The sequence below is a fragment of the Chiloscyllium plagiosum genome, chromosome 11 (genome assembly GCF_004010195.1).
Source record: "Chiloscyllium plagiosum isolate BGI_BamShark_2017 chromosome 11, ASM401019v2, whole genome shotgun sequence".
In the NCBI taxonomy this organism is placed as follows: Eukaryota; Metazoa; Chordata; class Chondrichthyes; order Orectolobiformes; family Hemiscylliidae; genus Chiloscyllium; species Chiloscyllium plagiosum.
The window spans coordinates 1,412,444-1,429,453 of record NC_057720.1 but is presented as its reverse complement, the minus strand read 5'-3'; the positions used below and the strand labels follow the sequence as shown (position 1 = coordinate 1,429,453).

The 17,010-nt window shown below is 42.4% G+C and overlaps 1 protein-coding gene across 3 annotated transcripts in view; it reads left to right on the top strand.

The window, feature by feature from the left end:
- cryz (crystallin, zeta (quinone reductase)) overlaps positions 1–17,010 on the top strand; it is a 73,292-nt gene that overhangs the window by 13,646 nt on the left and 42,636 nt on the right. For 2 of the 3 annotated variants that reach the window (XM_043698551.1, XM_043698550.1), the window contains 2 exons: positions 3,578–3,703; positions 12,785–12,937. In XM_043698551.1, coding sequence (XP_043554486.1) covers positions 3,578–3,703; positions 12,785–12,937 — 279 coding nt within the window. Of the gene's footprint in view, positions 1–861; positions 1,061–3,577; positions 3,704–12,784; positions 12,938–17,010 lie in introns of those variants that run through there. The other variant, XM_043698552.1, reaches the window with a different exon arrangement.

Sequence of the window (17,010 nt, the reverse complement as noted above, 5' to 3'; positions counted from 1 at the left end):
TAACAGCACAGAGGTGGAACAAGTGGAGAGTGTCAAGCTCCTAGGAGTGGTCATCAACAACAAGCTTTCTTGGACTCTTCATGTGGATACACTGGTTGCAAAGGCCCAACAATGTCTCTTCTTCCTCAGGCAGTTGAGAAAGTTTGGCATAATGCCGAATATCTTTGCCAACATTTATAGGTGCGTCATTGAGAGCATTTTGTCTGGATGTATCACTATCTGGTATGGTAACTATACCATTCAAGATCGGAGACGGTTACAGAGAGTGGTGAATGTGGCCCAGACAGTCACAAAATCCAACCTCCAATCTATAGAATCCATCTACTAGGCCCGCTGTCAAGGAAAGGCCGCCAGCATTCTCTCTGACAGTGCAGCACCTCTTTGGTATTGTCTGTGCACAGTGCAATGCTCCTTTGATGCTGTCTCTCCACAGTGCAGCACTTCTTTGGTACAGTCTCTCTGACAGTGCAGCACCTCTTTGATACTTTCTCTGAAAGTGCAGTGCTGTCTGTCCACAGTTCAGCGCTTCTTTGGTAGTGTCTCTCTGACAGTGTAGCACCCCTTGGTTTTGCCTCTCTACAGTGCAGTGCACCTTGGTTTTGCATCTCTGTAGTGTTGCGCCCCTTGGTTTTGCCTCTCCATCATGCAGCACCCCTTGGTTTCACCTCTCCATAGTGCAGTGCCCCTTGGTTTTGCCTCTATGACAGTGAACTGCTCCTCTGACAGTGCAGTGCTCACTTCATATTAATCATTAATGTAGTGCTCCCTCCATACTGTACTCAGTGTGCTAGCCTGGCTTATGTGTTGTGGACCTTAGGACCTGAAGCCATGAATTTTTTTGGCTTGAATTGGGAATGCTCCCAGCCAACACTGGTTCCGTCCGCCCTTATATAGGTCGTTTATTGTAGATCCCTACAGTGATCAGGTCCTGTTTGCTGCCCTTTAGACTCTAGTAAATTTGACGAAGAAAAGAAATAGATAAAACGTCTCCTGTCTGCTACTTGAGGGAAAATATACAAAAATTGGAACGTTAATCTTAATCTGAACAAACTCTTAACAAGTAAGTGTTGGAGAATGATGTTTTTACTGTTCAAAGCAGTCCTGAGATGTTATGTGCTGGATGTAGGTTTGCTCGCTGAGCTGCAAGGTTCGTTTTCAGCTCATAGCGAGCAAACCTACACGTTATGTGCGTACATCATTTGTTTTGATTTTTGATTTTTGATTTCACCTCATGGCATATGGGTTTCGTTCTGTGTTTCTGATGGGTTTAATGATTAACTAGTCGGTTTTTCTGAAACCATGATGATTTCTTTTTTTTTAAGTAAAGAAACAGTTTGAGAGAGAGTTCTTGAAAGTTATTGAAATTTGTTTTTGTTGAAAGAGATTGTCAGTGATTGATTTTGTTTCTTTTGCTGAGGAGAAAAATGCATGGGTTGGAAGAAAAGCTTTTGCATTTCAGTACAGTAGCTTTGCAGATGTCTTGGTTGAAGTCGGACGTATAGAGGTGTTGGCACCAAAAGAAGGGAAGTAGCTTGGAACTATTAAGGTATATTCTGGATTAGTGGTGCTGGAAGAGCACAGCAGTACAGACAGCATCCAAAGAGCTTCAAAATCGACGTTTCGGGCAAAAGCCCTTCATCAGGAATAAAGGGCTTTTGCCCGAAACGTCGATTTCGAAGCTCCTTGGATGCTGCCTGAACTGCTGTGCTCTTCCAGCACCACTAATCCAGAATCTGGTTTCCAGCATCTGCAGTCATTGTTTTTACCACTATTAAGGTATAGATTGCCTGAGTGCAAGGAGTTTAGTTTTACAGTTCCAGACTAGAAATGTTTGATTAAAACCGTAATGGGTTTATTTGAATCTGGGAATTTCTACATTCCATTATTCAAAGACTCAAGAGAAAAGTCATCAGTTTCTCAGGACAGCAATTGAAGCATTAGCTGAGTTAACCCTGATGTGTAGGAGAGAAGAGGATGCTCTCTCTGGAGTGTTTGAGTACAGTAAAGGAATGCTGTGGAATCAATGGGATTGTAATTTACTACATGTTTCACAATCTTTATATGTGTTACATGTAAATAATTTGGTTTATTCATTTTTTTGTTTTTTTGCTGCTGTTTTATTGTTAAAGCCAAATCTGTACCTTTGCTTGCCTGTGTTTCAGTGAAAGCCGACCTCTTTAAAATCAATATTAAGGCATGTTTTGATTATCAAGCCAGATTTCAGTCTGGGAAGTGATTTGTCTCATAAAAACCACCTAGGATCATAACAGTCAGTAGAGCAGTGTTGGTAGTTTTCTGTCCCATAAATATGATGGTTTGTGCCGAGGTGGTCAACTCTGTGTTCTGCATCACTTGGTGTGTCTTAGATGCCCCACTGTGGTGTGCAAGTCCTTACTTCAGAGGGACATTCAGACAGTAGTTTTCCTTGAACCCTCCAACTGACTGACCAATTGAAATGAATCAGGCTTTATGTTTCAACCTGCATTGTTGGAATGCTGATCTTTCACTATGATTTTATGTTAATCGGTTATCTCATTTATGATAATGTTCAAAGTCAAGAAACTGACATCAAGCTATCAATCTCTTACACATTGATGGTTGATAACATTGCATCATTGTATCAGTTGGGATTGAGTTTGAGTAATGACTATCTCTTTCTCAAGATTCATCACAGATGTTCTTCTCTGCTGCACAGAAAGTTGGATTATTCAAACAGTTTTGAATATGTGGTTTAGAGAGGCACTTTTTAAATTCATTCATGGGAAGTGAGCATCACTGGCTGGGTGAGCACTTTTTGCCCGATCCTAGTTGCCTTTGAGAAGGTGGTGGTGAGCCTTATTCTTGAATTTCTGCAGTCAGTGTGCGTAGATAGACCCACAATGCTGTTAGGGATGGAATTCCAGAATTTTGGCCTAACAACATTGAAGGAACAGTGATATATTTCCAGGTCAGGATGGTGTGCGGCTTGGAGGGGAACTTGGAAGTAGTTATGTTTCACTGTATCTGCTGCAGTCCTCCTAGATGTTAGTCATTGTAGGTTTGGAAGGTGCTGGTGAAGCAGACCAGCTTTTCCATTGCACTTTTCATGACGTCAAGTTGTTTTATAGTCAAGAAGTGTTTTTAGAAACAGGGATGTCAATTTCTGTCAGAGAAAGAATCATAGCAGACTCACAAAAGGTGTGATGAGACATAGATCAAACAATATGTTGTCATGATGCCCATTGAAGGGTGAATATTGACCTGGATACCCTCACTCTTCTCAATAAGGTTGTGGAATCTTTTCTGTCTATTTAAGTGGATAGACAGGGTTTTTGTTTAACATCTCATTCAAAAGACAGGAGTTCTGACAGTACAGCAAAACACTTAGTATCACATTGCATTGGTAATGTCAGCCTAGATTAAAAGCTTTTGGCTGGGACTTGAACCTACAACTTTTTAAACCCAAGGTGAGATTCCTAGCTCATGAATTAAAATAAGTAAGTTAAATTATATGTGAATTGTTGCAGGTGTTTACGGAAGTTTGAAGAGGTTTACAGAATTTTACAAAAGTTTAATGCAATAACTAATTAAATCTTAGATTATCATGACTTCTAGAACACCAGCTGCCTCATTCATGCGTGCTGTGCGGGTCTATAAATTTGGTGGACCATCAGAGCTCAAGTTGGAAATGGATATTCCCATACCTAACCCAGGTGAAAATCAGGTAAGGTGCATCTTTCTACTGAGTACCATAATGACAGAGAGAGACTTTACAGTTCTGTAGAACAAGGCTAGTTTCACCTCCTGTACTGAGGCTTAAATTCAGATGAAATTCATTGATTCTGTTAGATTTAGGTTTGCAAAGAGAAAAACAAAAATACATCTTGTCCTTGTTTTTTTTAGTTGAAAGGTTTCTGAACAAATTAAGATTGGTCAATGGCAACTCGAATTTTTAAGTGATTCAAGCCTGTAGAAAGAAGCTTAGTTAGATTGCCTTCTGGGTACTATGTTAATTTCTGCTCTTCATGTTATGGAAATGACACAAAAGTGTTCCCTAAAGAGGATACCGGAATGATAGATTTTAATCAAAGGACAATAAAGACTGGGGCCCTTTGGTTTACAAAAGGGGAAACTTCTTGCACCATGTTAGAAGATTTAGAAATTACTGATGGAGTTGGTTAGGTGAGAAGGAGGCCACCAATATTTGGTAGTCACCAAGAAATCCAAAAGGAACACAAAATAAACTTCTTCATTTAAAATATAGTGAGAATGTGCAACTCTGTATATCAGGAAGTCATTGAATTGATAGCTTTGATGTATTTAATGGGAAGATAGGCAAACTTTTGAGATGTCATGTTTCACTGGGGTAGTATTCTAGAATTCAGGCCCCACTATTCATGAAGTCTTCACAAACATTAAAGATCTTTAAAAGTATGCAAGATTCCCCAGTTTATTTCTTAAGTTGACAAAAACTTTGGACCAGGTTTCTGTACTTAACAAGAATTACTATTTATTACTAAGTTAAAAATCACACAACACTAGGTTATAGTCCAACAGATTTATTTGGAAGCACTAGCTTTATGAGCGCTGCTCTTTTGTCAGGTAACTAGTGGAACAGGATCATAAGACAGAATTTATAGTAAAGGAACACAGTGTCATGCAATTAAAATGATATATTGAACAAACCTAGTTGTTGAGTGATTTTTAACTTTGTCTACCCCAGTCCAACACTGGCACCACCACATCATATTTATTACTAGTAATTAAACTCCAGCTACAGGTAAGCAATTATGAGATGAAGGCAGAAAACTAACATTAATCCCCTTATAAACTTGCCTTACACACAGACATAGACACAAATACAGGAAACAAAACAGATGTTATGAACAGAGCATAAACAAGGCCTCTGTTCACAGAGTTTGCTGAGATGATATGCTTCTGGACTTTCCTTCTCTGGACACTTCTACTGATTTGCAAGAGGCTAGGTGGATAGTTCACTTATAATAGACCTCTGGATTACTCATTAAAAGTAGCTGTTTACAGCAAGAACTTAAGGAAAAATAAAGTGGCTTTCTTCAGGCTAAAAGTAGCTTTTACTGCACACAGAGGGAGTTGCTGAGGTGGTGGAGATCCGAAAGCTTCTCAGTGTCTTGTTTACAGTGTCAACATGTTCAGTTCCCTGAGAACCAATCACACAGTTATACTGAAGAAGGCATTTGGGATGCTTTCCTTTATTGGTCAGAGTATTGAGTACAGGAGTTGGGAGGTCATGTTGCGGCTGTACAGGACATTGGTTAGGCCACTTTTGGAATATTGGGTGCAATTCTGGTCTCCTTCCTATCGGAAAGATGTTGTGAAACTTGAAAGGGTTCAGAAAAAATTTACAAGGATGTTGCCAGGGTTGGAGGATTTGAGCTATAGGGAGAGGTTGAATAGGCTGGGGCTGTTTTCCCTGGAGCGTCGGAGGCTGAGAGGTGACCTTATAGAGGTTTCCAAAATTATGAGAGACATGGATAGGATAAATAGGCAAAGTCTTTTCTGTGGGGTGGGGGAGTCCAGAACTAGAGGGTATAGGTTTAGGGTGAGAGGGGAAAGATATAAAAGAGACCTACAGGGCAACTTTTTTCACACAAAGGGTGGTATGGGTATGGGATGAGCTGCCAGAGGAAGTGGTGGAGGTTGGTACAATTGCAACATTTAAGAGGCATTTGGATGGATATATGAATAGGAAGGGTTTGGAGGGATATGGGCCGGGTGCTGGCAGGTGGGACTAGATTGGGTTGGGATATCTGGTCGGCATGGATGGGTTGGACCGAAGGGTCTGTTTCCGTGCTGCACATCTCTATGACTCTATGACTTGAGTTATTATAGTCACATGTACCTAAGTATGCAAGCAATATAAGCAAATCATAGCAAATAAGGACTAACCGACCATAGGGTACGTGGACAGAGCGAGACATATAAAATTGTGGCTGCACAGGAGGCACGTGAACAAAGATCAACATTATTTGAAGTTAGAGAGGTCCATTCAGCAGTCTAATAACAGCAGGGAAGAAGCTGTTCTTGAACGTTTGTGTGTGTGTGTGCCATGAAGAAACTTTGCCATCAACTACTACCCTCTGTCTTCTTCCATCCAGCCAATTCCTAATCCAAACCTCCAACTCACCCTCAATGCCCTAAATGGAGTCCATGAATGGGAGGTTGGTTTCCATGATCGTCTTTGATAAGCAAACAACTTTCTGTAGTTTCTTATGGTCCTGACAGAGCAGTTGCTGTACCAGCCTGTCATGCACCTGTATAGAATGCTTTTTGTGGTGCATCTGTAAACATTGGTGAGGGTCCTTATGGATATGCCAAATTTCCTAAGCTGCCTGAGGAAGAAGTGCCATTGTTGTGTCTTCTAGACCGTCACATCTATGTGGGAGGTCCAGGACAGATTGTTGGTTATCATCACTCCTAGGAAATTTACACTCTCGACCCTCTCCACGGTTACACGGTCTGGCCACGAGACTCCAGTGAATTGTTTATTAACTCCCCTATGGGCAATTAGGGATGAGCAATAAATGCTGACCTAGCCACTAATATCAACATCCCATGAAAATATGTATAAAAGAAGTACTGAAGTGATTAAATTGTTTTAAATCTATATAAAACACTGGCTGAGCCTCTCCTGGAACATTGTGTCCATTCTGGGAACCACCCTCTGGAAAGCATTGTTCAGAAATAGTGTTCATCACAGAGGCTAGCTTTATATTCTTATTGACTGAACTGAAATTTCACCAGCTGCCCCATGTCTGGAGAACATTGGCTTAGGCCTCTGGAATGACTAGTCTGGTGACATAATGACAATGACACTGTTCCTCCCAGGATTTGAGGAATTGACAACAATTTCATGCCCATTGCTCTTTGGTGGGAATAAAAACCTCGTTGATCTATGAGTATTACTGATGCTAGGATGTGCAGTAGAGCTATTTGCTTTACAAGGCAATGATTTTTGAGTTGAGATTATAGAGTTGAGATTATAATTTTTGTTGAATTATCAAGCATTTAATAAGGTTGCATGATGGTTCAGTGGTTAGCCTCACAATGCCAGGGAATTGGGTTCGATTCTAGCTTTGGGTGGCTGTTTCGAGTTTAAAATTACATAACACCAGGTCCAACAGGTTTATTTGGAAGCACTAACTTTCGGAGTGCTGTTCCTTCATCAGGTAGCTGTGGAGCAGGATCATAAGACACAGAATTTATAGCAAAACATTACAGTGTCATACAGCTGAAATGATATATTGAACAAACCTAGATGACTGTTAAGTCTTTCATCTTTTAGAATGGGTTGCAGGTTGCAGATATGTAAATCCCAGGACTTCTTTTAAATCACATTCTCGAGATAACTTAAGGTTTTATTAAAAAAAATGACATCTCAACTCAGACAGTGTATTAAAAGTGTGAGGTTAGAATCTGTCTGTATCCCAATCTTGAGTCTGATTGGTTCTATTGTTATGAACTTGAAAGCGTGTACCTTTAAGAGAGTGAAAATTATTTTGCACTGAGAGCTTGCAGGTACCTGTCATGTGACTGACTAGCAGTCTCAGAGTGTACTGGAAAATTGGAAATATATAACATTTGGCTGTGAAACAAATACCTGAGCTATGTTGATAACCATTTGAATTTAACCAATCAGTTTAAATTATGACCCAGGATACTAAAACCCATTTGAATTTAAATTTTACTGTTTTGCCAACATCAAACCAATGAGACAATCCAATGTTTGGGGTATAAAGAAGCAGACATTTTGAGAGTTAGCCAGAGAGAGTGACCAACTGCCATTGTCAGAGTAACTGCCAGCAAAACGCTCTCTAACAAAGGTACCTTTTTCATATGAAACATCTTTGCAGCAAAAGACCAAAGACGACCCAGAGAGATCTACAGCTGAAAGAAGAAGAACCCTGATGATGACAGCCGCTGGGTGTTTTTGAAAATTAAGTTGATGTAATTTTACTAGGGGCTTTTATTGGATCAGTTGGAGGTGGATAACAAACCTTTAAGAGAAAGGAAGCTTAGTGTTGTCAATAGTTGTTGTTTAATGTTCACTTTTAGAGTTAAAGAATAAAGTTAATATTTTTTTCTTAGTGGAATTTCTGTGTTGGTTTAATTAACAGAAGTGTTTACCGCCATGTCGTAACACTATTTCCAAAGTAGGAATTTATAAAATGCTATATGGATTGACTGCCTGCAGATTGTATTTTGCTTAAAAATGCACAATGTATCTGCAAATATAATTTTGCAAATGCAGATTCACCCCACAGACTTAGATATGTGTGTGTGTGTGTGTGTGTGTGTGTGTGGGCGTGAGTGTGTGCATGAGTGTGCGTGTGAATGCGCATGAGAGAGTGTGTGTTTGCATGTGTGCATGCTTGGTAAAGTGTGTGTGATTGTGATGGAGTATAAGCCTACAAGATGATGTGTGCACGGATGTGCGTGTGGGGAATGTATGTGTGTATGAGAGAGAGTGTGTGTGAGAGAGTGTTCAATATATCATTTCAGGTGTGTGACACTGTAATCTTTTGCTAAAAATTCTGTGTCTCATGATCCTGCTCCATAACTATCTGATAAAGGAGCAACACTCTGAAAGCTAGTGAATCCAAAGAAACCCGTTAGACTATAACCTGGTGTTGTGTAATTTTTAACGTTGTACACCCCAGTCCAAAACCGGCACCTCCACCTCATGGTTACCATTGACACCACTAACTGTCGGCTCAAAGTGGAGAGGATCTCCAAGAAGATCGTGTATGTCAACACAGAAATCAAGTTTCTGCAGAAATCAAGAAAGCAGGAAATATCCCAAAAGAATTACGGATCACGATCCCACTCAAGTTGACCTACAACTCAGATTACGCTGAGAGACTTTACTGCCACACTTCTCGCAAACTCCTCAAACATCTCCTGTACTAACTTTACAGCAGGGGCCATAACCTTGAAATCAAGATGGAGTCCATACTCTCAGCTTGCGCTCAAAATACAACAGTACAGTAATGAGACACTGCCAACCAGACAAGGTGACAGAGCTACACCATGTACATGCACACCAAAAACAAGAAACTGGAGAAAACTGGCATCACGACCAGCAGTAGCCAAGCCTCCCTTGGCACCACAGTTGAAAATGTTATCTCCACAGAAAAATCGATCAGCAACTTATCGGACCACACCGTCCAACTGGAAGAGATTGAAGTTCTCAGCCGAAGGCTCAATTTCTTCCCCACCACCATAGTGGACCCCATTGGTCTTGCGGCAGCCACAGAGGAATTCATCAGATGAATGAGGCTCCGGGAATTCTTCCAAGATGTCAGCAGCGATCCCAATGAGAAAAACCGGAACAGTCATCAGAGAGGTCTGTAGTGGAGCAACCAAAGAAGGAGTTGATTTGGATCCTTCCAGAGGACCACTGCCCTGAGCTTAACCCATATACTCAAACTGTCAGGATATGTGTAAATGCCAGATTCATCAGCCGTGCCCACAAGTTACAGCAAAACATCACCCGATCACAATGCAATGCCATCTATGCTCTCAAAACCATTTGCAACATTGTCATCAAACCAGCAGATGAAGGAGAAGCCATCATCATCAGCAAGGAAGTGTACTGACAACTGAACAACCAGAAACACTCCAGCCAACTATTGGTTGATCCGACTCAAGAATAAACCTGTGTACTAAACACATTGATCAAGACTTTTGATCCAGTCCTTCAGAGTTCCCTATGCTGTCTCATTCCATGTACTTCTCACGTAGGGGACGTCTACTGCCTTCTGAAGATTCACAAAGCCCACACACCTGGACGTCCCATCATATCAGCAATGGGACCCTGTGTGAGAACCTCTCTGGGTATGTTGAGGGAGTTTTGAAATCCATTGTACAAGGGTCCCCAGCTTCTGTCGCGACACAACAGATTCCTTACTCAGCACCCACGGACTAGTTGAACCAGGAACATTCCTCATCATGATGGACGTTTCAGCATCTCCCACAATGATGGCATCGCTGCAACAGCCTCAGTACTTAATACCAACAACTGCAAATCTCCGAGCACCATCCTGCAACTCTTCCGCTTCACCCTCAATCACAATGTTTTCACCTTTGACAACTAGATCTTCATCCAGACACATGGAGCAGCCATGGGGACCAAATTTGCACCCCAATATGCCAACATTTTCATGCACAAGTTCGAACAAGACTTCTTTGCTGCACAGGTCCTCCAACCAGCACATCCCACAGCGAGAAATTGGAATGATCTCCTCAGGAGACAGAGGCAGCATGCAACCGATAGGGTACCCTTTGATGTCTAGTACTTCCCAGGAGAGGAGAAAATATGCCATGTTCTTTGCAGCCTGCAACACATTATCAATGAGGACGAGTATCTTGCCAAGATCTTCCCTACACTTCCACTTCTCACCTTGAACTAACCGCCAAACCTTAAACAGACCATTGTTCTCAGCAAACTGCCCAGCCTTCAGGTCAACATGGACCATAACACCATACAACCCTGTCATGACAACCACTGCAAGACATGTCAGAGTGTCAACATGGATACCACCATTACACGTCGGGATATCACCCACCATGTACATGGCCGGTACTCCTGTGACTTGGCCAATGTTGTCTATCTCATACGCTGCAGGCAAGGATGCCTCGAGGCATTGTACATTGACGAGACCAAGCAGATGCTACAACAACAGATGAATGGACACCATGCAACAATCGCCAGACAGGGGTGTTCCCTCCCAGTCAGGGAACACTTCAGCGGTCGGGGACATTTGGCTTGGAATCGTTGGGAGTCCATTCTCCAAATCAGACTTTGAGATAAGCAATAATGCAGAGTAGCTGAGCAGAGGTTGATAGCCAGGTTCAGAACCCATGAAGGTGACTTGAAAAGGGACCTTGGGTTCATGTCACACGACAGGTGACCCCACTAGACTATACACTCTCTCTCACTCACTCTCTCTCACTCATTCTCATACACTTACACACTCACACATGCACTCGATAGCTGGTCGTGTCGTTTCGTGGCTAGTTGGTGTATCCTTAGTAGCCACACACTCAGATGACAAGCAACATGAGTTTGACTGGGACAACACTACTATTATAGGACAAGCCAAACAGAGAACAGCCAGGGAATTCCTAGAGGCATGGCACTCATCCACAGATTCAATCAATAAGCACATTGACCTGGACCCAATATAGCGGCCACTGCAGCGGACAGCTGGAACTGACAACCGGAAGCGGCAGATACAAACCACTATAAATGCCGGAGGAAAGATCACAGAAGCGCTTCACAGGAGGCTCCCAAACACTGAGGATGTCACCTAGACAGGGGACGAAGCATCTGCAATACAAATTCCCAGCTCGGCGAACAGAACCACAACAGCAATCTAGTTTGTTTAATAAAGCATTTCAGTTGTATGACACTAATATTTTGCTATACATTCTGTGTCTTATGATCCTGCTCCACAGCTACCTGATGAAGGAGCAGCGCACCAAAAGCTAGTGCTTCCAAATAAACCGGTTGGACTCTAACCTGGTGTTGTATGATTTTTAACTTTGTCCACCCCAGTCCAACACCGGCACCTTCACATTATGTATAGAGTTTGCATGTTCTCTCTGTGTTTCTCCCCACAGTTCAGAGGTGCGCAGCTTAGGTGGATAGGCCATGCTAAAGTGTTCATAGTGTCCAGGGGTGTGTGCAGGCTAGATTGATAGCCATGGCAAATGCAAGGTTGTAAGGATAGGGTAGGGATCTGGGTTTCCAGCACCGCACTCTTAGGATGTTTGGTGCAGCCTTAATGGGCTGAATAGCCTCTTTCTGCACTGTAGGGATTCTATGATTAATTTCTAAACCTGCAGGGTGCAGTTTTGATTCTTGGCTTAGAGCTAGTATCCAAGAATTTGTTGGTTTTGCTGTCATACTTATGGATTTCGTTAGTCATGGGTAAGGAACTGATTTACATTACTATTCTAAATATTTTTCACTTGTTTAGGGTGAAAGTCTGATTATCCAACATAACAGAGCACAAGTCCCAGAAACATAATTGAAATGGGTGTAGAATTGAAAATGCTCACAGAGCTGACTCCCAGTGGTGTCATGAACTCCATCTGTTTAGCTCAATCAACAAGTCGAACGGTAGGGCAAGTGGAAATGAAGTGGAAGGCCAGCCATATTATTATTGAATGTTGGAACAGTGTTGAGAAGTTGTATGGTCAACTCCTACATATTCCTATTTCCTTTATTTGAATACCTGAGATAAAGATGCAGTGCAGAAGATGAGGTCAAACAGTTACAAAATACCTGAACCAAGATTGCAGGACAATACTTGAATCAACTAATACTCACAGCTTGTAGCCAATAACTAAGAAGTCACTTCACTTCTTATTTTCTTTGTGTCTTTTCTATTTTGTCCTTTATTCTCAAGTGAAATTATATGACAAACTACTCAAAAGGTACTTTTGAAAGAAAGTTTGGTGTAAAATTGTGAAGGAATTTGCAAGGTCATGGAGAATGAGCAAGTGAGAGTGGAATAAAATAATTAATTCTGTCGAGGAGCCAACAGAGTGGTGAAGTGCTGAATGTCTACTCCCATGCTGTCATTGTATAATAAAATTATATGCTGAGCATAGAAATTTCCCCACAATCTGGATCTTCATATGTTGGTTTATTAAAGGATTAACTATCGCTTCAGTGATACGCCTGACCCACACTGTGGCCAGCAACATTTCTGATCCCACTTGTTTTGAAGAGTAATGATGCTCTTTACACTCTTAGGTTCTAATCAAAGTTCATGCTTGTGGAGTAAATCCAGTTGAAACTTACATGCGTGCTGGAACCTATCCAAGGAAGCCATCTCTGCCCTGGACACCTGGAAATGATGTGGCAGGAGTTGTGGAACAAGTGGGACAATTTGTCAGCAAATTTAAGGTAATTTGTTGAATTTTTGATGGTCTTAAAATGATCCTGCTGTCTCAAAATTGACTTGAAATTATTTTTTAAAATGCTATTTTTTAAAAATACTCTTGTGGCAAGCATATGTTTTTCTCTTAATTACTCTGAACTTGCCATGGACATAACCTGTGTTTATGTAGTGCCGAGAAAGTAAGAGTGACGGTGGCATGGTGGTAATCCAGAGGCTCAGGCGAATGCTTTGAGGACATAGGCTTTAGATTTAAATTTGGTTAATTAAAGCTGGTTTTAGTGATAATCTATTATTGACTGTTGCAAAAATCCCAATGGTGCATGAGGTTTTGGGAAGGAAATGTAACCACAATGCTAATTTTTTTGGTTTCTAAATCAAAACACAACTAGAGTAATAAAAAATGAGTTCTCTGATATACTCCACTTAAGTTCAGCTTGCTGGATATTCTTAACATGCTACTTCTGAATCATGTACACTCTAAAATGTGACCTCCATTCTTGAGCCAAGGTTGGTCTACTGCAGCATTGAGAAGACCAAGTTAATGACAACTGGATGGCAACAAAATTCCCCACGGCCATCGATCAACAAACATTGAGGGTGTCAGTCACTTCTTCTACCTAGGCCTCCTCCACTGCCAAATCCAAGCCACCTAATGCTTGGAGGAGGAACGTCTCATCTTCCGCCTTGGGAGCCTTCAACCACATGGCATCAATGTGGATTTCACCAGTTTCCTCATTTTCCCTCCCCTCACCTTATCCCAGATCCAACCCTCCAAGTCGGCACCGCCCTCTTGAACTGTCCTGCCTTTCCATTGTCCTTCCCACCTAACTGCTCCACTTTTAGGATGCATAGGATGGGGAAGGAAACTGCAGGGGATGGGCACTCTTGAAATCTGGAGCTTGTTCAAGGATGAGCTACTGCAGGTCCTTGTTAAGTCTCTGCCTGTCAGGCAGGGAGGTAGTTGTCGAGAGAGGGAGCCATGGTTTACGAAAGAAGTTGAAGCTCTTGTCAAGAGGAAGAGAAAAGCTTATGTGAGGATGAGGCATGAAGGCTCAGTTAGAGGGCTTGACAGTTACAAGTTAGCCAGAAAAGATCTAAAGAGAGGGCTAAGAAGAGCCAGGAGGGGACTTGAGAAGTTGTTGGCGGATAGGATCAAGGAAAATCTTAAGGCCTTTTATTGGATATCAGGAATAAAAGAATGACTAGAGTAAGATTAGGGCCAATTGAAGACAGTAGTGGAAAGTTGTGTGTGGAATCTGAGGACATAGGGGAAGTGCTTAATGAATTCTTTTCATCAGTATTCACATTGGAAAAAGGCAATGTTAGTGAGAATACGGAGATACAGACTATGAGATTAGATGGGATTGAGGTTGACAAAGAGGAGGTTTTAGCAATTTTGGAAGATCTGAAAATAGATAAGAGCCCAGGGCCAGATGAGATTTATCCTGGGATTCTCTGGGAAGCCAGGGAGGAGACTGCAGAGCCTTTGGCTTTGATCTTTATGTCATCATTGTCGACAGGAGTAGTGCCAGAAGACTGAAGGACACTAAAGTCGGTGGAATAGTGGACAGTTTGGAAGAATGTTACAGGTTGCAGGGGCACGTGGATAAACTGCAGAATTGGGCTGAGAAAAGGCAAATGGAGTTCAATGTAGCTAAATGTGAGAGGAAGGCAGGTTGGAGTTATTCTAACAGCTAGCATTTTTTGACATGTAGTCAATAATGGAATGTAAGAATGTACAGCAACCACACACAGACAACCTCACCTCCAACTTCTCTCAGGTAATTACAGACGACAACAAATATCCCAGGGATCAACTAAGGAAATGAAAATAAACCATCACACATTGCTGGAAGTGAATGATGGTCAAACATCTGACTGAGCGAGGGATGGTGGCTGTCACCGGTTTTGTTGCCTGTCCCTAATTGCCCTTCAACAGAATGATTTGTTTAGGTCATTTTAAAAGGCAGTTATGAGTCAAGCACAATGCTGTGGGTCTGGAGTTACATGTAGGCCAGACCAGGTAAGGATAGCAGATTTCACTCTCTATAGCACAACAGAACAGCTCAGTTGGAGCAATAATCACTATTAGCTTTCCATTGGACATTGTTATTGATTGAATTGAAATTCTGCCAACTGCAGTGAAGGGATTTGAACCATGGCTCCAGAATATCAGCCTGAGCCTCAGAGTTACCAAGCCAGGGACACTCCCACAGGACCACCGTGAAGGGCGACGAGTGACGCTCCCTTACTCCCACTGTACAGGAGATTGCTGAGAGCACAGTGTCCAGTCTGATCTCCTCACCCAGGGCAGAATGTCAGAAATACTTGCCTGGACGGGGTGTCCTGTAAGGAGCGATCGAGGAGACTAGGTCCTCGGTAAGGTGTTTGATAAGGTTTCACACGGTAGGCTATTGCACAAAATAAGGAGTTTCGGGATTGAAGGTGATTTAGTGGTTTGGATCAGAAATTGGCTAATTGAAAAAATACAGAGGGTCGTGGTTGATGAGAAATGTTCATCCTGGAGCTCAGTTACCAGTGGTATGCCACAAGGATATGTTTTGGGGCCACTGCTGTTTGTCATTTATATAAATGATCTGGAGGTGGGCGCAAAGGATGGGTGAGTAAATTTGTAGATGACACTAAGGTAGGCAGAGTTGTGGATAGTGCCAAAGGATGTTGTGGGTTACAGAGGGACATAGATAAGATGCAGAGCTGGGCTGAGAAGTGGCAAATGTAATTTAATGCGGAAAAGTGTGAGGTAGTTCACTTTGGAAGAAGTAACAGGAATGCAGAGTACTGGGCTCATGGTAAAATTCTTGGCAGTGTAGATGAACAGAGAGATCTCGTTGTCCAGGTGCATAAATCCCTGAAAGTTGCCACCCAGGTTCATAGGGTTGTTAAGAAGGCATCTCGTATGTTGGCGTTTACTGGTATGGGGGATTGAGTTTCAGAGCCACGAGGCCATGCTTCAGCTGTACAAGACACTGGTAAGGCCACACCTAGCATATTACGTGCAGTTCTGGTCATTGCATTATAGGAAGGATGTGGAAGCTTTGGAAAGGGTTCAGAAGACTTATACTGAGGGAACTGAGGCTGTTTTAGTTGGAGCGAGGAAGGTTGAGAGGTGATTAATTGAGATGTATAAGATAATCAGAGGGTTAGATAGGGTGGACAATGAGAGCCATTTCCCTCAGATGGTGAAGGCTAACATGAGGGGACATAGCTTTAAATTGAGGGGTGTTAGATTTAGGACAGATATTAGAGGTAGTTTCTTAACTCAGAGAGTAGTAAGGGTGTGGAATGGCCTGCCAGCAAAAATAGTAGACTCAGCGACGTTAAGGGCATTTAGAGTCATAGAGATGTACAGCATGGAAACAGACCCTCTGTCCAACCTATCCATGCCGACCAGATATCCCAACCCAATCTAGCCCCACCTATCAGCACCTGGCCCATATCCCTCCAAACCCTTCCTATTCATATACCCATACAAATGCCTCCCTCCCATGCATCTCCTCTAACCTTACTAGGAGTCTGTAAACTAGGTAAGTTTTCAGGTTTTTTTTTCTTCTCTTCCTTTGTTTAGTCTCTGTGCGGGCTTTCAGAGTAGCGGGATATGGATGTTAGGGCACTTGCATGTTCCTCCTGCAGAATGTGGCAGGTGAGAGACACTTCACATGTCTCTGCCAACTACATTTGCAGGAAGTGCACCCAAATCCAGCTCCTCGAAAACTGAGTTAGGGAACTGGAGCTGGAGCTGAATGAACTACGGATCATTCGGGATGCTGAGGGGGAAATTGAGAGGATGTACAGGGAGGTGGTTACTCCCCAGACACAGGATAAGGACAGCGGGGTTACTGTCAGGGAGGGGAAAGGGAACCGACGGTCAGAGCAGAGATCCCCTGTGGCCGTTCCCCTCCGCAATAAGTATACCGTTTTGGATACTGCTGGTGGGAACTGTCTACCAGCAGGGAAAGCCATAGTTGTCAGGTCTCTGGCACTGAGCCTGGCACTGTGGCTCAGAAGGGAAGGGGGGGGAAATAGAAAAGCGCTAGTGGTAGGGGACTCAATAGTTTGA